General features: G+C 41.5%; 1 protein-coding gene across 2 annotated transcripts in view; it reads left to right on the top strand.

Annotated features, from left to right (window-relative positions):
- The first annotated feature begins 359 nt into the window (after nucleotides 1-359).
- The window catches only part of CDYL (chromodomain Y like), an 89,461-nt gene continuing 65,675 nt past the window's right edge, over nucleotides 360-24,145 (top strand). The window contains exon 1 of one of the 2 annotated variants that reach the window (XM_083519412.1): nucleotides 360-1,032. In XM_083519412.1, coding sequence (XP_083375538.1) covers nucleotides 1,009-1,032 — 24 coding nt within the window. In that variant the 5' untranslated portion in view covers nucleotides 360-1,008. The remainder of the gene's footprint in view (nucleotides 1,033-24,145) is intronic. The other variant, XM_083519411.1, reaches the window with a different exon arrangement.

Below are 24,145 nucleotides of genomic sequence, written 5' to 3'. Positions count from 1 at the left end.
GCAGAGGAAGTGGTGAGGTGCTGTGTGCCTGCTTCCTTGGGGCTGGGGGCTTGAAGGGCAGCCCTGCCGTCCCCCCAACCCACCTCAGCACAGTCTGAGTGGTGGTGGCCTTTTTTAATGGGGAGGGGAGAGGTGGGGATCCCCAACCTCCTCAGAAAGTTGGGTCCAGCCTTCCCTCCATGGTTGCTCCCAGCACCAGCAGCGACGGAGCCCACAGCACACCAGCGCCCCCAACCCCAGACCACCCCCCACTTCCCCCCTCCTCCTGCTGCTGCTCCTCCTCCTCCAATCCCCTCCCCTCCCGTCGCTCCTCCCCCTTCCTCCCGGCGGCCATTGGCCCAATCCCCGCCGCCCCCTCGCGCCGCCGCTCAGCTGAGGAGACAATGGGCGATCAAAGGAGGGGAGGGGGAGGAGGAGGAAGAGGATGGCGCTAGGCGAGGCTGGAGCCCGGGCGTGTGGCACTCTCTCTGCGCTCGATTAGTGAGCCTAGTGGGAGGCTCGGCCAGGCGAGGCAGCCGACGGAGGGACGCCCGAGCGGCGGCGGCAGCGGGTGAGGGGAGTCGCCGCTGCTGCAGCTGCCTCCTCCTCGCGCGCGCGGCGGCGGCGCCCCCCCGCCCCCTACACCCTCGTCGCCTTCTTCTCCCGCGCCTCGCGAGCAAAGTGTGCGAGAGTGAGTGCGAGTGCGAGTGAGCGAGAGCCCCGTTGCGCAGCTTGCTCTGCGCACAGGCACCACCACCAGCGGAGGAGGAGGAGGAGGAGGGCGGCAGAGGCACCACCAACCACCACCAGCAGCAGCACCACACGGGCATTGGGGGAGAGTGAGTGTGTGGGGAGGGGGGGAGAGGAGCCAGACACGCGCACACTCACTCACACACACAGAGAGAGGAGGAGGAAGAAGAAGAAGAAGAGGAGGGGAAAGGAGGAGAGAGGCCACGGCAGACACTCAACTGAGACAAAAGTATCTCCAAACCAGCACCCAACTCCACCTTGGGAGGCGGGCGCCTCAGCATGGCTTCCGAGGAACTCTACGAGGTAACACAGACCCCTTGTGCTTCCTCTCCCCCTAACTCCACAAGCCCCCCACCCTACCCCACCCCGTGGCCCCCGCCTTCCTCACTCTCGGCCCCCCCCCTATTTTAAGTGCTAACGCTTAAAAAATAAAAACCACCCCAACACCCTTGCATTTCTTTCCTCTCTCTTTTTTCCTTGGCGGGGCCCTGTAGGCGCCCGCCCGCGCTCGCGCGCGCGCTCCCGCCGGCCCGCGTGCGCGTGTTTCCAAATTGCGAGCTTTTCGCCTCCCTGCCCTCCTCCTCCTCCTCCTCCCCCAGTTTCGCTAGAGAAGAGGACGGAAATATGACTGAAAGGAGGAGACGGCAAAGTGTTTGCCATTGGCTTGCGCTTTCTCTTCTTCTCCTCTCTTCTCGCCCGCCTTTCTCCACCTCTCCCCACCCCACCGCCCGGCCCCACAACCCCTCTCCCAACTCCACAGCCGCCCCCTTGCCCTCTCCGGTCTCGCCACTCGGACTCCACGAGGGAGGGGGGAGGGGAAGGGTGGGTGCTGCCGGGTAGGTTCCGGACGGTGGGTTGCAAGAGCTGACAGCCACGACGTGCTCAGAAGCTCCTTGTGCACCCAAAGTGAGGTGGCTGTGTGCCCTCTCCCCCCGTAGTGTGCAAAAATGCGTGCAAAAGCCATGCCCCCTCTAGGGCGGGCACGAGGAAGGGTTTCTTTCTTTTCTGGGGTCGTCTTTTGAAACTGCATTGACATCTTAGCCTTGCAGCAAGCCAGCTGAGTTGATGCACAGCATGAAACATTCAAGAACGATATGCCTCCACGTTGTTGTTTTTTTGCAGGAAGGCAAGTTTTTCTTTTAGAAAAAAGAATATGGTGGGGGGTAGGTTCAGAGCTGGTGCTAAAGAGACGTCATCCTTTTTGCACTACTATGTGATCCTGTGGAGTCTTTGGCTTTGCCAGTGAAGGGGGCAACTGCTTTAACTTTGAATCTCAAGTTTTCACATCTCTAATGTATGTGGATGCACACTGGAAATCCTCTTCAATGCAACTTCCTGGTTTTGATATTTACGAAGTGTTGTATTAGGGCTCTGCAACAATAATTATTTTGGAACCATCCGAACCCATTTGATAAATATCAGTTCACTGAAGAGACAATAGTTCTCTTGTCCTTTAGGCAAATACATATTTAGAGTGTGTGTTGGTATTTTTAGATTGCTACTGTTTATCTGGATCTGAATTTTTTAAGGAAGAACTGAAATATACTGGAAAAAAGTATGAAACTTGGGTCTGCAATCCTAAACAAAATAGTAGGGAGCAAGCCTTGCTGAACACATTGGAACTTTCTTCTGAGTAAACATGAATAGGATTGCGCAACTAAGTGCCTTGCCAGTGTACTAGGAGGAACTTCTTGTGAATGAGGGATAGATCCTATTCAGTCAATAGAAAAATAGCTATGCACATGTTTGTTTTGAGTGAGTTTGATGAATAAAGTTTCTGAACCACTAAACCAATAATAGGAAGGTTTGGTATCTCATAGTTAATGGTTGTGAAGATTTCACCCGTCTTCAGAGTTGAAGCCAAACTAAGCCTTGGATGAAATGTGCGAGAGAAAAAAAACTTTATGACAGAGTTCACTAAATTAGCCTTACTCAAACCTTTAATTGAATGCTGTGGTGATCAAGGCAGATGACTTCATGGAGTGGTCGCCTCTGGATCATCCAGCAGTTAATATGGACCTCAACCATTAAGGTGGTAATCATTGTATCATTCAGTCATGCTTATTAGCTATGGAAACTGATGTCTCTTAGTCGCACTAACTAAATGAGTTGGAAAGGTGATTAGGACATTAAGGCATAAAAATATACCAGATGCTGGATGCAAATACCATTTGGGACCTATCCAATGCCTGGAATACTTCATTAAATGAAGTACGTTGGCCAATCCCATGAGTAAGGTTGTTGATATGGAAAGATTCTTTTCAAATATTTTGCCTTATTTTTTAGAGCACCATAGATCATGCATTGTGATTCTTTTTACAAGTAGACTCACTCTTGAAATATATGAACACAAATACATTGTTTAAAAATGCCAGAGTTGCTTGATGATTGTTGTCCTTCATGCCAAGTTTCAGGTAGAAGACAGCTGAGTCTGGCTATGCCTGTGAAGGGGTGAACAGATTATCCCATTTAAGTGGGATAGATGTCTTGGTCAGATACAGCTGTGGTGCCGTCTGGTCCTGTATTGAATTCTGCAGTGATTTGTTGGGAATTGCTAATGTATGGTGCTAAATGAAAGGGGCAGGCCGTGGTCTCTCTTTGGGGCATTGGGGTGTTTATCCTTCAGAGTTGGAATGCAGTGGCATTGCGTTTGGTCCAAATGATGAACGTGATGTAAAGATTTACAGCTGTCTTTGCCATGATATTTTTTGGAACTACAAACAAAAAAACTATCAAAGGAATATCAATTTTGATTACTGGATGTTTTAGAAATAAAAGAAACTCCTAGGAAATTCTATCTTTCCCATGAAATACTTTTCGGTTTATGGTTGAAAAATATGGAGTGTTGAGTTTTATAATTATATACATATATTTATAATTATATAGTTTTATAATTTTTATTTAGTGCTAAAGATAATATTCGAGAGAGTTCTCTGCAACTCAAAGAAAAGCAACTTGACAGACCAACATTTTGTTTTTTTCCTGGAAAATAACTTGGAGAAGCAACAGGTCAAATGTACTATTCTGACTGGATATAGTTCTCTTGGATTCAAGTAATAGTTCAAAGCAGGATACAGAAGACCAGTTGAAGCGGATCAAAGTTTAGGAGTCTTGTACATCACAGTCATTTATCTAAAAGCATTCCTGAAGTTATAAGTCAAGCATTCATTCAAGGAGTTGGATAAAGTGACTTTCTTTCATCTTTTCACCTGAATTTATACACATGGAATTTTGCTCTTTATTAATGGCATCACAGTATTCTCATATTAGGATATTCTATGCACATTTTTTACTTGAAACTTAAGCAAAATCTATAGGTTGTTTGAATTAAATATCTACCACTTATCTCTAGAAGCTTGAGGAACAAACAACTTGCTTTGCTAACTTACCCAACACATGACCCAGCAATACTTCTTTTGAGGATTATTTCTCTTACTTGGATTTTGGAATTAATAATTTCACCAAATTATCTCAGATGGTGAATCTTAAACATCTTTTTTATGAAGATAATGGGATTTTAAGTACAATGAACAGGTTTGTTTTTGGTTTGTTTGTTTTTTTAGGATGGGTGCTCTATACACAATCATCTTAATATGTTTGTACTGTATCAGTTTCAAAATATCAAAATTTTGGCCCTCCATTAAGTAGGCATGATCCAGAACTGTATGCTGTTGATTTGACAATACTCATAATTTAAACAAAAATAAATCAAAATATTAATCCCATTAATTATGTTGAGGCTTTTTCAGATTGGTGACAGGGTAGTTGTTTGTGTTCTGCTTTTTGCATGTGTTGCAGTGGGGAAGAAAATGAGGACAACAGCAAATGAATAATACTCAAAGCCCATATGTACCCATATGAATTTGCCTGATTATTGTGATTTTCAGAGGCCCTTCTTTGGGTACCCATCTTTGAAGATGAGATGGGTGGTAACTGGGGATAGGGCCTTCTTGGTGGTGGCACTGTTGCTCTGGAATGTCCTCCCCAGATATGTTTGTCTACTTTTGTCTTCCCCTCTGGTTTTATTAGATGTGCAGTGGACAGTTTGATTGCTTTAGCAGCTCTATTTTAAGTTCCTTTTGCTGTTTTATATTCTGAAAGTGTGTACTATACTTGTAACTTTGGTAAGTTTATTATGGTTGGTTTTCTCTTTGTATTTGGATGTTGCATTGCAAATTTTCTTGAAAGATTAAAACATGGGGGGAAACACCTTAAATAAAAAATAGGCTACTATCTAACTGCCTGATCAACAAGCTAGCTAACTGGACAATCTGTAGTTGCTCTAATAAGTAACATCAATGACTGGTGTTTCTTTATTCCTGACCTATACTGTCTTCTAGGTTTGGGGCAGTTTGCATTCTGAAATGGTGTATACTAGATAACACACTATGTGTGTCAAAACATGTGCTTCAAATACTGGCCATCAAATGACAGACCAAGTAAAAAGTTTCAGCAGTTCCAAATTATGTTCAGATTTTGGTGATTGTCTAGGAAATGGGTAAACCAGACAGGCAGGCATGGCTAATTCTTCTTGTTGTGTCCTTGCTGTTCAGATTTGACACATGTATGGAATAATTAGGATAATATCAACTGAACTGAGAATTATAATGGGAAGTAGGGTCTCAAGTACATAGGAAACAGGGAACTTCCAAATAGTATTGAGTTACTAGCAGTATGACGCTCAACTAAAATTTTATTTCAGCCTAGCTAGCTATATACAACATACAACATTGAAACAAACCAAACTGGACAAAAGCTGAGCTTTGTACATGTTGAAGATTCTTGAGGCTTCAAAGCTCCCTGTACTATGGAAGACGGTGAACTAGAATGATTATGAAAATGGCTTTAAATGTGAATGCGGAGAAGAGAAAAGCTGGCAGGAGCTAAAGTGGGACAGAGAGAGCTATAATGTAGTGGTCAATTTGCAGAATTGGCATTTCTGAAATATGTAGTACATCTCCAGTGTTTTGGGATGTGTGGTAGGTTTGCAGTAGGGAGCTTCAGCCAGTAGCAACTCCCTGATATATGTCCATTGTGAGCCCTGGAGACTCCCAGCTCTCCTTTACGTTTTATGTATCCTAGCATCAAAAACGTCAAGAGTGTTAACTGACCCTTAAGCATGGAGAATTTAGAAAGATATGGTTCCTGAGATGAAATGATGTGAGGAATGAAATAGAAAATTCCCTGGTTGATTCAGAGTCTTTGTGTTTCTCAAACTTGGGTCCCCAGCTGTGGTTGGACTACAACTCCCATCATCCCTAGCTAGCAGGACCAGTGGTCAAGGATGATGGGAGTTGTAGTGCAGCCACAGCTGGGGACCCAGGTTTGAGAAACACTGGTTGAGACCAAAGTTCATTGGGTCTAGCGTTCTGTTGCCACAAGTGGCCAGCTAGATGCTTTGTTGGTGTTTGTTGGTAATGGCCATTCCCCCACTGTTGTTTAATCAGAGATACAAGGAGTTTGAACATGGAGGTCCTGCTTGGTTATCATGACTAACAAATGTTGATACAATTGCCTCCATGAATTTGTCCAGTTCTTTCTTAAAGTTACCTATACCTAACCTGTAAAGGCTACCCATTGATAATGAGTTCCAAGATAATAATCTGCTTGATTGTAGTATAGTATTTGGAATGGGTTGATGCTTTCTGAAGATGAATTTATTACACATATATCTTATTTCTGTAAGAAATTAAATGTATCCAGCATATTTACCAAATATAGTAGCAGTGAATATATGTTGGTTTCACCATGTGTATACATGCTTGGGGATCTCTGGCTGCTGATTGTATGAACATGAATACATGTGGTTTCCAAGTCTTAATTGGAAATATTTATCATACTCTACAGAGTGATATAATTTAGCATGTTTATTTGTATTGAGTAAACAAAGCTGAAAGCTTTGAAACTGCAGCGCTTGCCTAATAATGTATTTGTACTTGGCTTCCATTCATTGTTACCAATGAACTTACGAAATGGAAAATTTTCTGTAGAAAAATAAAACACTAGAAAAATTTTCATGAAGAATGCCCACCTGACATTCTTGGCCCTGAGAAGAGATTATAGCTCCTGATCAAGAGTTCTTTGAGTACAGAATTCAGAATCGCGGTTGTTCCTTTTTTAAAAAAACAACAACTAAAGAGCTAAGTATCCTTGATGCAAACATGATGGGTTGGATCTGGGTTGCTATATTTTGAAGAGCAAAAAATAGGATGCTGTGATTTTAAATATCCCTACTACAGAGTGAGTCTTTTAAAAGAGGCCCCATGGAACATGTGTGCTCTGTATCCATGGGGCCTCTTTTAAAGGACTAACCCTGTATATCTAGGCTATAGAAGCTGTGATATATTTCTGAGGGGGGCAGGAGAAGAGAAGAGGAAAGCAAGTCTTCAACCACCAGTTATGTCTGTGTCTCATCCAGAAAGCATAGCCAGAGACATTTTGGCAAATTTACAAAATGCACCCAGGCAGAAATTTTAACCCTGACAAAGAGGACGTGTCCTGGATAAAGAGGACACATGGCAACCCTAATTAGACTTGTCATGTCTAGAGCTGTTGAAATCAGTGGTGCTTGGGTTGGCCATGATTAACTTGTCCAATTGACTTCATTATGTTTACTTGGATCCAACCCATTGCATAGATAAGGTAATGGTAAGTAGAGCGAGCTGTTGGTGGAAGGGTTGAAGGAAGAACACATTTCCTAGTTCATGCTTCTGAATGAGGACAAAGTGAAATGTAATTGTGTGTTGTTTCTGTATATTATTATGTTTAAAATGCTTAAATGTTTCAGACGCTTTGCATATTGTCCCATTGAGATATTGTGAAGTAGCAATATTTGGGGAGATAAGATGTAAATAAAGTTAGTGGTTTTTTTGAGAACATCATATGAGACGTAGCTTTAAACTAATTCCTCAGTATTACGAAGAACTATCTACTTTTAGTGAAAATGCACATGAAATATGCAATATTAGTCTTGGGTATAAATACATCCTTGCTTTAGTTGGTTATGATGTTGCTCGTATGCAGTTTTTTGATGCCTCATTATATTTAGACAGAACTACTCATTTGATGCTATATGGAAACTACTGCTAAGAGCACTGGGTCTTTGCATATAGATGTTTACAGCCCTGTTTTCAAAGTCAAAACAGTGTTTAAAAGACTAGGTTGTAAAAGCTGAAGTGGGTAGGCATTGTCTTGCACTTGTGGAGTAGTTTGAGGATAAACCTTTTACTGAGGATTGTGCTTGAGCTATTTATTATATACTTATTTTCTCTTTAAGGGGTGAGCTTCTAGTTTTCTCTTTGTTCTCTTTTATACTGACACATCACTGCACAGATAAGTGAGTTCTCATGGCCACAATTCTCAGTTCTGTTTACACTATTTTTGCTAGGTGCTATTTCTAACCAGTGGTGTAGGTTTTCTGGAAAATTGTGAATTAGGATAATTTGCGTAAGAAAATGTTCAATTTCCACCAGAAAATTTTCTAATGCCCTAGAAAGTGAACTAATTTAGCATGTTTATTTTGCTTGTATTTAGTAAACAAATCTTTTTAAAAAAAAACCTTGCCTAATATTCATTTGCAGTTGGCATTCACTAATTGTTACTAATGAGCTTATGAAACAGAAAATTTTCCCTGGGGGAAAAAACACTTGAGAAAAATTTTACCCAACACCACTGCTCCTAATGCTTAAATGTGTGCAAAACAACATGAGGATATTCTGAAATCATTTAAAACTTGTTTGTATTTTTGATGTCTACTAGTGAAATAGACACCAGTTAGTGCAGCGTGTGGTAAGAGTAACGTGTAAAATTTCCCCACAGCATCACAAAATTGCTAGCATATTATTACAGTACCTATAATCTACCTTAAAGGAGTGGTGATGTGTCCACTTACTTAAGAGGACCTCCATGGACCCAAAGATGTTAAATAACTATTGTACAGTGGCAAATATCCCCTCTTGGGAAAAGGTGTTTGAGAAGGTGATATGGTCTAGTTCAGGGGTCTGCAACCCGCGGCTCCGGAGCCGCATGTGGCTCTTTTACACCTTTGCTGCGGCTCCGGGGCGGATACTAGCAAGGGGAGGAGGCGCATTGTGCGCCCCGACACTCCCCACTGTGGCGGGCGCTGTACTGGCTGTGACGTCGCATGGGGGCGGTGCGTGCGTTAGTCACGCACCGTCCCGACGTCACCTTCCCGTCCGCCCGCAACATTGTAAGGGGCATGTACGCTGGTCACTGCATTGAAAGGGGGCATGTACGCTGGTCACTGTTTTGAAGGGGAGTGAAGAACACACACACACAAAAAGGTAACTTGTTAATTTAACGTTTATTTCTATGAGGAGGAGTAATTCTGAGGGGTCAAACGAAGAAATAATAAAAAAGTGACAAAAAAGTTATTTTTATAATGACGAGTTTTGCGGCTCCCAGTTTTTTTCTTCTTTGGAAATGGGTCCAAGTGGCTCTTTTTGTCTTAAAGGTTGCAGACCCCTGGTCTAGTTTGAGGCCTGACCATGGCACTGAAACAATCTTGGTTGCCCTGGCTGAGGACATTTGTCAAGAGAGATGTGGGAGTATGACCCTGCTCATTCTGTGTGATCTTTCAGCGGCTTTTGATAGTGTTGACTGTGGTATCTTTTTGGAGCATCTCAGGGAAGTTGGGGGCACGGTGCCTCAGTAGTTCTGATCTTATCTCCACAGCCTTTTCCAGAAAGAAGTTGTAGGAGGCTGCTGTTTGCTACCATAGGAGCTATCCTGTGAGGTTCAATGGAGTTGCATCATCTTCCCCATGCTATTTCAGATCCATATGGCAGTCACTGGGAGCTGTCATCAGGGCATTTGGAGTGAGGTGCTAATTTGCAGATAATGCCCAGCTTTATCTCTCAATTCCACCTGAGTTGGGAGAGGCAGTTGAGGGGTTAGACCTGCGCTTGGAGGTGGTGATGTGCTGGATGTGGGCCAATAAATTAAAGCTGAATCCTGAAAAGACAGAGGGGTGTTATTTGTCTCAAGGGGAGATGGCCTGTTGTGGAAGTGTTTGCACTCCTCTGGAGGATATTGTACGTATTCCTGGATTCGGCACTGTCCCTGGACTCAGGTGGCCTCCGTAGACAGCTGTGTCTTTCTTTCAGCTCCAGCTGGTTCACCCATTGGCAGAAATGACTTGTAGTAATAGTACTGGGTGTTGTGAACTAGTGCCTGGAATCAGTAATGGACTGAAAGGGACATACTCAGCCTTCAGTCCCTATCTTGGAACTGAGTTGAGAAGCTGACCTCATGGCTACCACATCTAGTCTATCTCTTGTACCTTCATGGTTCCCACCACTACCACTTTCTTTGAGAACTCTTTGTGAGGGAAGATACTGGTAACTTGAAAAACTGTCATAATTTTGTGCCATTTTGGTTGGTCCTTACAGAGGTATAGCCTCTATAACTGATTTTGGTTCCCACTCCCCCCATGAATCAACATGGCAAGCTTTGTTTTTTTTTTAATCTAGACAAGACAGAGATTCCACAAGCATCCACTAATAGTTCCACGAGACCCATCAATGGGTGGTTGATGTGTTGGTATTCAACCTCTGCTGGATGGGATTGCACTTGTCATACAGCACGAGGTTCCCAGCATGGGGGTGCTTTTTAAAATATGGTATTTATTTATTTTTATTATCATTAATTACCGTATTTTTCGCTCTATAACACGCACCCGACCATAACACGCACATAGTTTTTAGAGGAGGAAAATCCGTAGGCATGCCACCCGTAGGCATTCCCTCCATAACACGCACAGACATTTCCCCTTACTTTTTAGGAGGAAAAAAGTGAGTGTTATGGTGCAAAAAATACGGTAATTAAATATACAACCCCTCATCGGAGGATCACAGGGCGGTTGCAGTATAAAAATCATTTGGTTGTGGATAACTGGGTGCCATCAAGCATCCCTAAGCACCTTTTATTAACTAGTTTGTGTGCTGAGGCTCTAACTTTTATTTTTTAAGTGTTGTTCTGTCTCAACATAGTTATCTACACTTTGGTTATCTCAGAATTAAACTACTCTTAATTAGTTATAATTGGGACTGCCTTTGTGATAACCATTTGGGAAGTTCATCTGATTCAAAATGCTGCAGTTGGATTATGTATGGTGGCAGTGTAGAATTTATCACATGCTGTCTGTTATTACTGTTTGGTAATCGCTTTTGCCTGTAAAGTCTACTGATGTATCTTCAAGACTTTCTGCTCTTCCATATTGTTAAAATAAGAATAGCCACGTCTTAAGATCTTCCATTAGAACTCCTGTATTAGTTTTGGCCCAACCTTGCCAGATGTGATTTCCCCAGGTACATCTGGCATGGGTCTGCGCAGCCGACCTTTAGGGATGTATCAAAAACACTCAGGCCTTTGGAGCTTTGGGGTGCCCTTGGTTTTTTATCTTGGAGATGGAATATGTAGGATTATTAATTATTTGATAGATGCTCTGTTCTTTTGCTTTTAGGTTGCTTGCCTTTTTGCTATCTCATTGTTAATGAGACTGCAAGCTGTATTGGAAATGTGCAAGTAATCAAAGAAAGGAGGAAAGATGAACAATTGGGGTGTTTTCTTTTGGGTAGCTTAATATAGTGATGGGGAATCTTTAGCTTTCCATATGGTATATGGGTTACAGCCACTGGCCATGCAGCCTATGCTGATAGACTTAGAGTCCAACATCGCTTGGGGAGTTCCAGATTCGCTTTTGCTGGTTTACCCATCCCAGAATCTTAGAAGTCTAGAAGGTAAAGGTACCCCGCTTGTTAGATCCAGTCACGGATGACTCTGGGGTTGCGCGCTCATCTTGCTCTATAGGCCGAGGGAGCTGGTGTTTGTCCACAGACAGCTTCCGGGTCATGTGGCCAGCATGACTAAGCCACTTCTGGTGAACCGGAGCAGCGCACGGAAACGCCATTTAATTTCCCGCCAGAGCGGTACCTATTTATCTTCTTGCACTTTGACGTGGTTTCGAACTGCTAGGTGGGCAGGAATTGGGACCAAACAATGGGAGCTCACCATGTCACGGGGATTCAAACCGCCGACCTTCTGATCGGCAAGCCCTAAGGCTCTGTGGTTTAGACCACAGTGCCACCCGCGTCCCTTTAAGAAGTCTAGAACTGTAGCACAATTCCCCTGTAGAGGTTGAGGTTTAGGGAGTTCACAGATGTTGTCTTAGGCAGTATTACATTATTGCAACTTGTTGATTGCAAACAGGCCTCTGTCCTTACTTTAGATGACTGCAGAGTCTTAACTTCATATAAGTCGTCACTAATTATTAGTTATCTTGTTACAGTGTGAATGACCGTAGTACACTTGGTACTTGGGATTGTAGCAGATTTCAGGCTGTGGTACACATTTGTAGTACATTATGATCACATCTAGCACATGATTAACTCAAGTGATAGCAACGCCTCACTGTTGAAATGGCACAAATTAATTGCATTGAAAGCAGAGAGCTTGGAAGCTCCTTTTGCACCATGTTCCCCTGGTGCAAAAAGCTCTCCATTGTGCTTACCAGGCTCTGTGATGCTTTTGTGAGATCTTGTGGCAACATAGACGGCCCTATGAAATCTCACAAGAGCATCCCAAAGCCTAGTGAGAAATGCAGAGAGAGTTTTAAACAGGCTTCCTCAACCTCGGCCCTCCAGATGTTTTTGGCCTACAACGCCCATGATCCCTAGCTAGCAGGACCAGTGGTCAGGGATGATGGGAATTGTAGTCTCAAAAACATCTGGAGGGCCGAGGTTGAGGAAGCCTGACTTAAGAACTCTCCACCTTGCTTGCAGCAGGGTAATAAGGATGATCATGTGGGAGCAGTTTGAGTATATGTGTTTTTGTATATATGCTCCTTCCATGGAATACAATCCATGCAGAAGATAACATCATACAGTATGTTAATATCATTCTATCATGTTTGCCCTAGAGATTTCCTTGCTTACAAGCATCCTCTCCTTCCTAGACAAGTTCATATAACAAAGGAGTTTAAAGTGGGAGCCCAGTTACTACAGTTTCTAGCTGCAGGACTGACTGAAGATATAAGCCCAGCAGTGAGTTCTGAGTCCGGGAAGACATTCCAACCATTGTGCACACAGGAATTGGCCCTTGTTTCATTTTCAAACTAATATTTTCTGCAAACTTTGAGTCCCCCATGTATTGAAGTCCATATCATGTTTGTGGATAGTCTTATTCTGCTGCCCCACTGACAGCAGACTTGGTCACTTAATTCCTATACCCTACCCTTTTTCTCTCTCTGTGTATTATATTATATAGCACATATTGTGTGGCGAATGAAACATTTTGGGATGTTCCCCCAAAGAAGTATCTTCTTAGCTACAGCAAATCCATTTCACCCTTTTTATTAAAATAAAAAATAACTTAGGCTTGCCTGCATGGTTGGTACGCTCCTCATGTAATTTCATAGATCCTAAATGCAATCACAGAATTGTAGAGTTGGAAGAGACCACGGGGGTCATCTAGTCCGACCCCCTGCAGTGCAGGAACCTTTTGCCCAATGTGGGGTTTGAACCCATGAGCCTAGTTATGCAAAGGATCTCAGATGAAAGGTAGTACCTAATCGTGAGCGAGGTAATATTTTATACAGCAGTTGTGTGTGTGGCATGTACTGTTGTGTTTGGTTAAGAGAACACTCTGAAATTCCTAGGGAAACAAGCAGTGAAGAAGTGCTGGGGAATTATACAGAATTCCACCTCTCTGGTATGTGCCTCGTTATGTTTGGAAATGCAAGCCTTTCTTTCATGCTTTTTATACATTCGCAACAGCAGACGTGGTTTCGTGTGATGAACACAACTGCTTCACAATGTGGTGAAGCGGCAGTACATTTGCAACAACTTAAACGCTGCTTCATCTCTGAAAGCTGACTACTCAAGCACACAACATAAAGTTTTGGATTTGTACATTTTCAAATTATTATGCTTTTAAGGCATCAACTGGGAGCAATTTCATGTCTGGGAGGGGGGCAATATTTAATCTCAGGCACATTATTCTTTTTCCATGCTTGTTATCCAGTATTTTCTGTGTTGACTCTCTCTTCTCTCTTAAGTAGGATGTTTGTTTATAAATAAGGCCAGATTTATGTAAGTAAAGTGAACACTGTGCTTCCACATTTTGCAAGATTAGGTTAGAAATACTAGGTTCCCTAGCTAATATTAGGCTCAGACAGTTGATGTTTCATTCACTTACCTTTTTTGAGAAGGTTTAAGAAATATTTTGGATGAATAAAATGTTGGCCATGGTAATAAAACAGGCTTCTTTTTCAGAAATCAAATTGCTTTGTGGAGACAGACTTTTTTGAGCAGCCCTCATATATATGATTAGTTCACAAATAATTTTTTCCAGTGTTCACCTTCCAGTACCAAATTGTTGGTACCAGTGAAAGTTGGATCCAGTTCTTCCTGCTCATCAGTAGAATTGTTTCATCTGTACAAACGGATTTGAAGTGGGGGTCTGTTCTCAGTTACAGAAATGTTTGATTATGGTATATGAGCTAGGGTCACTGTTTGATACTGCATTGTGCTGTCTTGATGTCCAAAAACGTCTCTAGTTTTAAAATCTTAGTATATCATTTCATAAAATAACATAGTAAGCAAATGTATTTTATATAATTAATGTGTGGAACAAATGAACTTTAGAGCTCACTAACTCACATCAAGCACTTAAGCCATGCTGTTCAAGATTTTCTATTACATGGGTGTTGCCTTGTGTCACGAAGGTTAAAGTTAGACATACTAAACTGCCTTGCTATTTTAGAAACTGTCTTGCAAATATATAAAAGCAGCAATTCTAAGTACACTTACTAGGGGGAAAGTGCTGTTAAATTCAGTAGAACTTACCTCTGTATAAATCTGCTTAGATTTAGGCTTTAAGAAAACAAATGTGTTTGTAGAAATGAAGCCACAATTGGTTTTTTTAAAAATAAATCTGCAATGCTGGCTGGGGGGTGGGACAGGACAGGAATCCTGGACTGTTTGTTCCGCTATTTGCAGTGCAGGTGACTGAAGAATTTTGATCTTGGCCTCTTAAGCATTGATGTTAGTGCCGTGGCATTTGAAATATTTTTTTATCCTTGAAATTGGCCATGCAAATGAGAAGATGTAATTGCAGTGTGGCATAAAATGATCTCCGTTGCACATTTACCAAATGTATGTGATGGAAGCTGAAGGTTGTATCCAGCTAAGTTCTGTTGAGAGTAGTATATCCATTGAAATGAATGGACCTAAGTTAGTTATGTCCTTATTTTCGATGAGTCTAATTGTGTAGAATTAACACTGGTTGCAACCCTGAAAATGTGGACCAAATACTCTTATTTTTTCCAAGAAATCTGATGAAATAGTGCAAAAGTGGAAGTGAGGGGATTTATTATTTTTATTTTGCCCTTTATTAATCAAGAGCGAGTCTCTAATTTTACCTCTAGCTGAGCTTCTAAGCTTAGCTGTAGCTCAGTATTCACTATACAGGACAAGCAAAGCAATGCTAAGTATTAGCAGAGTGGGTAGCCAAAGTGTTTTCATGGTAGCCTTTGCCAAACCTGTTCTTATGAGAGGTGTGTTGTACTTGTAGCTGAGATAGGGCAAATTTCAGGTTTATAGAAATTTGCTTTTCTGTATTACCAATATAGCTAATGTCATACTATGTCATGTCTGCCAAAGAGATCTCCTTGCTTAGAAGCCCCTTCTTCTTCATAGACAGGTATATGGCCAAACAACTTAACATGGGAGTCCGCTTATTGCAGTTTTATCCCCTTATAGGCTAACTGAATTTATACACTCACAGCCAAGTCTATGGTAGCATTTTGCTTCACCTAGTTTAAAGTAAACCCAGCTTAAATATTTTACTAGCCTTTCTTCCTTTGCCAATCTTGTTAAAGGTGACTCAGACCCTTGAAGTTGAGTTGATGTATTTGATGTATTGACTTAATGTTTGCACACACAAGATGTGATCCTTCCATTTACAGCAGCGTTGAGGAACTTCCAGCCCATGGGTCTGATTAGGCCTGCCAATTTGGCCTGCCATGCGGTTTTGGCTAAGTCGCACCTACCTGCCCCATACCTGATGTCATATACAATGTCAGATGTGAGACTGGTATAGTTACCACCTACTGCCGGAAGCAGGATTTCCAGCCACTGTCAATCAGCTGATTGCTGGTGCTTGCAGGGCACTGTGCCCTTAACCCATGTGGTTTGACTGCATGGGAAAGGAAAATGGCTCACCTGCTTTCATTGTGATATCAGGTGACGGATAAGTGGACTGGCTATGGAATATGGATGGCGGCGACAAAGAGGGGTGTGTTATGCTCTGTGGTCCCTGTCTGTACCTGCATGGGAAAACCTTGTGTCATTAGTATTTTAATGATATTTCTATGCTTTGCTTAAAAATGGAGCATACTTAAAATGGGAGGAGTGAATAGGTGGAATGTTTGTTTGTTTAATAGTGGGCTCATCAGAACTCTAAAGTACTATAGTCCTTTAACACCTCTCTTTCTGAATGTGTGTGTTAGCACTAGGCCTGATGAACAATTTGTGCTGATCTGTGAAAAAATTGTGTTCCCAATATTTGTAAGATTGGCTACAGCCTGAATGGGAGGGAAACAGTAGAAGAACTATGGTGGATTATAGTGCGCCATGCTATCCCATTTAAGATTTAAAACTGTTTGTTTCTTTTCGCTATAAAAGATGTTGAAAGTACATGTTCTTCCCCAGTTTCAAAATTCCATTTAAAAAACATTCAGGCTTGCATTTGGATAGGAAAGGGGATATGTTTTTCTTTTTCATGCTAATTGTGTAGGTTTGAGCTCTGCAAACATTGCATAACAATAGGGCAGGGCATGATCTTTAGTCACTCCTCTCCCTGCTCTGGTCAGGGCTTGGTGATGCTGCTGCCCTCCTCCTGATTCAAGTGCAGAAGGGATATGTACGTGTGGCTTTCTGGGAGAGAGAAGGGTATCATCCTAATTATTACATTGCATTACATTTTTGTGTATTTAAAACTGGCAGTCATTATTTTCTTCCCTTTATTGTGAGGTATGTTGGATGCTAAACATGCAGGTAGGTCTGAGCAGTGTTAGAAACTCAGATATATAAGCTAGGTGCCAAATGACTCCTTAAACCAGGGAATACAGTCGCCAAAATGGAATGCCTAGTTGCCATTTTGGGGCCAGACTGTAGCTAGGCAAAAATGAAATCTGCAGATCTCCTCATTGCCACAAAGCAAACACTTAATAGTGGAAGTGTATTATTTCCATGTTTCTTGTAGCAGTTGCATGAGTTAGAAATTGGCTAGGAAGAATGTCCTTCTTAGCAATTAACTTGAGAATGTAAATTACTTCAAAGGTAAATATTTTGATCAGAATAACAATTCTTCCAATAGAAGATGAGCTGCTGTGTTTAAATAGCTGTTTTTGACCTCTTTATGTAGATTGAGAATTGAAGAGTAATTGTGTATGTATGTGAACTTTAGTTATAAAGACGTTTAATGTTTTATGATAGTCTTAAGTATTGTTGTTTATCTCTGTCCTTCTCTGTGTAAAACTACATGTGTAGATAATACAGCTATTCCATTCTACTTAATTTCAGCACTCATTCAATGTAGCACATAGGCTGAAATATTATCAAGGCACCTTGTTAATATTTCTGCGTTTTGAGACAATTGCTTATATTCTTGGCTATCTCGTTCCCCATATGCAGTGTGCCAGTCCACACATTCAGAAGGAATACTTTATATTTTAATTTTATTCAGTTTTCCTTTTTTAATTTATTTAAGAGAATTATAGGCCAGCTTTAAGGCCAAGCTCTGTCAGGACAGCTTCTATCATATAATATTAAAATGCAACATAAATTTGATTGTTATTATCAGACACCAATAAAACCAGCAGCAGCAAAAAAAGCAAACACCATTCTGCCCAGGAACTAAAAAGCAATATATAACTATGTTCACAGACCCATCCATGTGTAGTAAGATGGTAGTCAAGTAATAAATCAGAGCACCTGTCAAGGATAACCATTTCTTAGAAGATTTGTATGATTGTGACCTGTAAGAAAAAAGCTAGTAGTGAGTTCCAAAGCTGTGCAGCTGGTTTTGATAATATTTTCAGGTTAACAGAATTTAAGCAAGAGTTGTGCTTTAGTGATCTTGGATAATTGATCTTTCCCCATAGTTGATGCAGTCTCCCTGACAGTTCAGCTCTATATCTAGGATTGAAAGACCCTGCATAGCACATTTAATCCCACTTCAGAGGGTCTTTCAGAAGTAGCTTTTCAGAGGACACATGGAGTTGCATTGGACTTTCCCGACTCCTATCCCAATGTGTGCTTGGTGTTCAAGCATTTGTACCATTCATTTATTTCAAAATGGCGCCTGGCAGATGGCAAAGATATCTGCCACCCCCACCTTAGGAACCCTCATAGTGAGTTTCACAACAATAGCTCAAGAGGTGGCCAAAAGGATACCAAAGAAAACAAGCAAAAGTCATGCCAAAGCAACTTTTTGGGCTGCCATATTGTTTCAGAATGGCACCCAGCGCCCAAACACCAGTGAAAATCACCAGGCCAACCTTTGGGAATCCTTGTGCCGAGTTTGGAAATAATATCTGAAAAGGCATTTGGTTTCACAGAAAACAGACAGACAAGACAGCCTACTTTCCAAAATATGTAATAGATAGAAAAAGTAGTCTGCATTCTGAAGGCATGGTAAGCCTTAAACCATGGCTTTCCATGTGCTAATACACAACACTGGAATGCTTCCAGTGTGCTCCTCTTTAGTTTGAGCAGCAAACCATGATCAGTTAGTTTTTATCAAGAAATGTAAAAACCAGAAAAACATCCAAAGTGAACCCCAAAACAAAACAGAATGTGTCTCAAGATGCTGAAAAGATGTGGATTTTATTTTCAAAGCAGCCCAATTTTGGCCAATTACTGTTTAAAGTCCTTCTTCAGGGGCTGTATAAACAAAGACGATGCATTGCATGAATCATATATATACTCAACATTTAAAAACAAACTAAATTGGTTGTATACAAATTGCATATAAGCTTATCTCTACTTACCTAAATTGATAAACAGCCTGCCGAGATCTCAGCAAGAAATGTATCCCATTCATATTAACTGGAGACTGGAATTATTGTCTGAAGGCAACCAGTTATATATCTTCTACAGAGTAATAGGCAGGTGTTGTTAATACATGATAAAAAAAATCAAGGATCATGATTTATGGTAAGAAAGCATATGAAATAGTGCATAATGCATTTGATTATACCAGTTGAGATTGTTATTGGTGTCAATAATACCTTGCCACCTGTATTCTTGCGGTGAAGGATCACAATGAAAGTAAAAGGTAATCACTGGAATGTGGATAAAAACTGCCAGCAGTCAGCTGTGCAGGTGACTTAAGTTTGCTAACTAGAATGAGAGAAAGCTATATTGAAAGAAGGCATCCACAGACAGCTAGGACAAGTAAAAATCAACCAGGAAACTGTGTGTGTGTGTGTGTGTGTGTGTGTGTGTGTGTGTCTCTTCTAAAAAGCCACAGCCACATTTTGGTTTCAGTTGAAGGCAGCTCTTAACAACTTTGCACATTTCTACAATACTTTATAATATTAAAACCAGGATAGCATCAACTGAAGTCACTAACCTTACCTTTGTAAAGCTGATTTGGAGAAATGAAAATCTACATCTAAACTTGACAATGAATCTTCATCATCTCTGTTGCATGATAAACAGAAGAAAAATAATAAATGAACAACTCAGGATGGTTACATAGGTAAGAAGAGCTTTCAAGTACTTAATGCCTTGCTATCTGAGTTCCAGATGTTCATAAATGGCAATTTTAGAACAAATCTCAACAATAGGTTGAGACTGGGGAAATAATGGGATAGTAAAACTGAAAATGGAGCTGAACAGCAATGAAGACAATGGGATGGACAGGTTGAAAGTTACCGGTACTTGAACTTGGTTCCCATTGATTTCAGTGGAACTTCACTTATACATTACTAACTTGTACCATTGGTTTCAATGAGACTTCCGTTCAACCAGCTTAATCTGGATTTAACCCACTGAAGTGGAATCCCAACTATATACATAGTAAAATGTCTATGGAAAACCAGGAAACTATGGTTTCAAAACGAAATGTGAAGAATCAGAAATCTTTGCTGAATAGCCAAAACAAACAAACATAAAGCAAAACATGGAATATTTTGTGCTGAACTAATTTTTGCAGGAGGGGAATTTGAGGAACTGGTACAGACAGTGGTGACGAAAAATGAAGTTCGAGACCTAATAGGCAAAGACAAAAGTAAAAACCTGACAAATTGCCAAGTCCAGATGGCATCCACCCAAGAGTTGTCAAAGAACTCAAATGGGAAATTGCTGATCTTCTAACAAAAGATGCAACTTGTTCCTCAGATCAGTCTCCAGTGTAAAAGTGACCAATGTAACACTTTTTTAAAAGAAAAACGGGATCAGGAGGGGGATCTTGGAAATTACAGGCTGCTTAGCTTAACATCACTTCTGGGAAGACTGGTGGAATTTTTTTGTTAAGGATAAAATAATCATATAGAAGAACAAACCCTGCTGAAACAGAACTAGCCCCCCAAATGCTTCCTTTTTCTATTGATGGCCGTGCTTTTCTGGTGGCAAAGGCTGTGGTGGTCTAATTTTAATATGAAACTAACTTTAATTGTCAGTGGTTCGAGTTTTCTTACCTTTAGTCATAAAGAAATGTGGAGATAAACCTTACTTCTTGTTGACCGCCATCTTTACAGCTACAAGGAAGTGTATTTATCTGTTGGAACTGATTTCCAAATCACAGCTGGAACTCAGCATATCGCTAGGAGGTTGTTCTGCCTCTGCAAGTGTTATGGGGGTTCTTCTGACCCTGCAGAGTGGATTTGTGGGAAGCGCTGTGGGAGGAGGGGGTGTGGGAAAGTCCTATCACGCCAGTGTGAAGCCTTGCACTGCCTTCTTGCTAATGGAATGGGGTAGTTGAATCCAACACCCTTATTGAAAACTATTGCATAGCATAGCAGCTCACACAACCAGCAGAAGCAAGCACTCAGAGCCTCTGATCTCACAATAACCTCAGTGTTCTCATGCTCCAGCAACCAGTTGGGCAGAGAAGTTGGGGTGGGAAACAGGATGCTCATAAACAGCTTGTTAGGAGATATGGAGTACATGAGGTAATTTGTTTGCATTTGAAAGGTTTTGGAGCTCATGTTGACATGACACCTGCCTTGTGGAAGCTATAGGAAAGCATTTACTCATGTAGGCACTCCACGCAGCTGGCATAACATTTGAAAGCTCATTTGCCAGCCTGTACGCATACAGCATTTCCTACCACCTGTCTATGATATGTGAGGCAGCTGTGCTAGTGTGCAGATATTGCATCCATATGAACCAGCGCGGTTTGTTAGCCCACGCTGCACAGCACCCATGTGCATTTTCAGTGGCCTGTACGTGCTATTACATTTCAATAAGCTCTCGGGTTGAGTTCGCAGAGGGTAATGAGTAGAATGTTAAGGCGAACTCTTTATCTTGAAGAAAGCTCTTTATACTTGCAAATAAATTAGACTTTAAAATGAAGAATTCAGCTAAGCTATACAAAAAAATCTTTTGTGAAGCTTCCTTTTGTTGAATTGCAAGTGTTAATTGTATCAATGGAACAGATTCTAATCTTTTAGTGAAATGCTAACCTGTTATCTGCAGGGTGTAAACTTTCAGAACATCAATTTAACGGCCCATTTAAAAAAAATGCTAGCCATTCAGCTTGTAAGCTTCACAAGACCATATATGAATGAAGAGCCTTGTATACTGTACTACTAGTATAACATTTAGTTAAGCTAAGTGACTGCTATAAAACTGGGAGGGGTTTCTAAAAAATAACAATGCTGCATTTGTTAATAATTCTATCCTAATTGCCTTTACCTCTACTCTCCAGAGACAATTGTTAACATAACCCTTTGTCTATATGTACATCCAAGAGAAACTTGAATTTGCAATTTCCCATATAGGAATCAATGCGCCAGAATAGGGACAGTGAGCTGAGGTGTAGGAGACAATGAGTCAACTAGGCAGTTTTTTCTCCCCAGAGAATGACATAGTTCATAAGTTTATTTTTTAGCCACTTGTAGCAATAGTATTAATAAATTAATACCGAACATCCATCTATAATATAAGCTGACATCCATAATGAGAGAAGATACCAGAGACACCCAACAAACTTAAATCTATCTTGATTTCAGGTTAAATCTCTGAACCACCAAAACAACTTACAGCAGTTTTATCTAACTTATTTTTCCTGATTTTTTGTGTGCAGCCAGCACATAGAGGGCCACTCCGTGTGTTACATATCTATTCTTGTCACTCAAAAGAAACCAAGCCATAGGAAATACACCGTCATATTTTTTTTATTGCACTAGCCCAGAGGCCATGGCATCTTCCAAAAATCACAGGAAATCTACACGCAGCATTTTCATTAAATTAGCAATTATTGAAGCAGGGGTAGCAAGCCTGCCCCCAGATGTTGGTGGACTCCAGCTCCCATCATCCTTAGTTATTGGCCATTCTGTCTGAGACTGATGGAGGTTGGAGTCTTAACAAGATCACAGTTTATCCACCTTTGGATTGAAGCCATAGATAGACAAGAAGACAAGACAGATGCCGAGGGAGATTGAGCTAGAACAAATGGGGAGCAAAGGAGGCCTAATAAGATGTAAGTAAACTTCCTTGAGCTGGCATGGGTAGCTTCTTGGAAAGTTAAAAATAGGTAAAGGACCCCTGACAATTAAGTCCAGTCACAAACAATTCTGGGGTTGAGGTGCTTATCTCGCTTTATTGGCCAAGGGAGCCGGCATACAGCTTCCGGGTCATGTGGCCAGCATGACTAAGCCACTTCTAGCTAAACCAGAGCAACACAAGGAAATACTGTTTACCTTCCCGCCGGAGCGGTACCTATTTATCTACTTGAACTTTGACGTGCTTTCGAACTGCTAGGTTGGCAGGAGCTGGGACCGAGCAACGGGAGCTCATCTCATCGCGGGGATTCAAACCGCCGACCTTCCTATTGGCAAGCCCTAGGCTCAGTGGTTTAGACCACAGTGCCACCCGTGTCCCTGAGTCTTGGAAAGTTAGGCAAGCAAATACGAAACCGAATCTGAAGGGAGAACATGTTACCATCATGTGGGTGGGAGGGGACGTGAGGGTTTTCTCTGAAATAGTCACTGTAGCTAGGGCTTCCATCTTCTCTACTGATGTGTGTGGTCTCAGCATTAAGTTCTCTTCAAACATCCATACAAAAGGCTATAATTGGGGGGGGGGCTGATTGCAATGTCCTTGGGTTCTCCCAAAGCCCCCCACGTAGAACAGGGGGATAGTGTAGTTAGTTTTTTCTTCTATATGTAGAAGTTCAGTTTCAAAGGGAAGGGGTTTCAGATGTAAAAAGGAAGTCAAAGGGCATGACGGTGATAGTAGGGTTTGGTTCACCCCACATTTGTGGGTGTTACGTGTAAACGTGTGGGGTCCAAATGGGAGTTGGGTGCACCGTTTGGGTGTAGAGTACAAACCTTGATGAGTGACATAACGCTTACTGTATTGTTCCTACGTGGAAATTTGCAGTGTTTCCTAAAAAATGCCTTTCACTACTTAGGGTCCTTTACAGGTGTTATTGTGAGACTTCATCACCTTACAATGGTACTTTAGAAGTGCCACAACAGCTACCTTGCCCAAAGGGTTTTACCTTCTTGATTTAGGCTGCTAGTGGTCTTGATGGAAACTCTGCAGGTTGATAGATACCTTTACAAAGCGACATCCAAACAATATGGAGACTTTTCCAAGCTTGAGTATCTGTGAGGACCCCACACATAATCAGTGGTGGCAGAACTGGTCCTTGGGCAATACAGCCTTATAAAAGGTTTTAAAATTTTACATCTTAGCTGAGATCTGTCCATATCACCTGTATCTATTGTCTATTATTTTGGCAAATGTTTGATTTATTTTGACGATTACGTTTAATAAATTCTTCATCTGCCACTCTGTTGCTTCATCAGTGAGAGAGACAGTATTTAACACTTTATTAATATAGCCATGGCAGCTTCGCTTCATGTGCAAGATATTGCCAAATTACAATTCAGACAAGAATGTTTTTTTAGGAGGTGATATAACTTGGAGACTTTGGCCTGCAGTGATGGACAGTGCTTTTAAAATTCCATTTCATTGGGACATTGCTTCTTCTGCTGTAGCAGTCACCTCCATGTTAGCAAAATAGGAATTCATGGGTTATCAGGTGTGCCCCTAGGGCCTAGTAAAATGTACTTTGTCCCAGGAAAAGGAACATACAATGGAATGAAAGAATCCAATAGATTTTCTGGCATTTTCTCTTCAAATTTACGAGTTTCCCC

Source organism: Podarcis liolepis (assembly GCF_965112155.1).
Source record: "Podarcis liolepis genome assembly, chromosome: 8".
Classification (NCBI taxonomy): domain Eukaryota; kingdom Metazoa; phylum Chordata; class Lepidosauria; order Squamata; family Lacertidae; genus Podarcis; species Podarcis liolepis.
The sequence above is the reverse complement of the archived record's forward strand: the minus strand, read 5'-3'. Positions and strand labels throughout refer to the sequence as shown.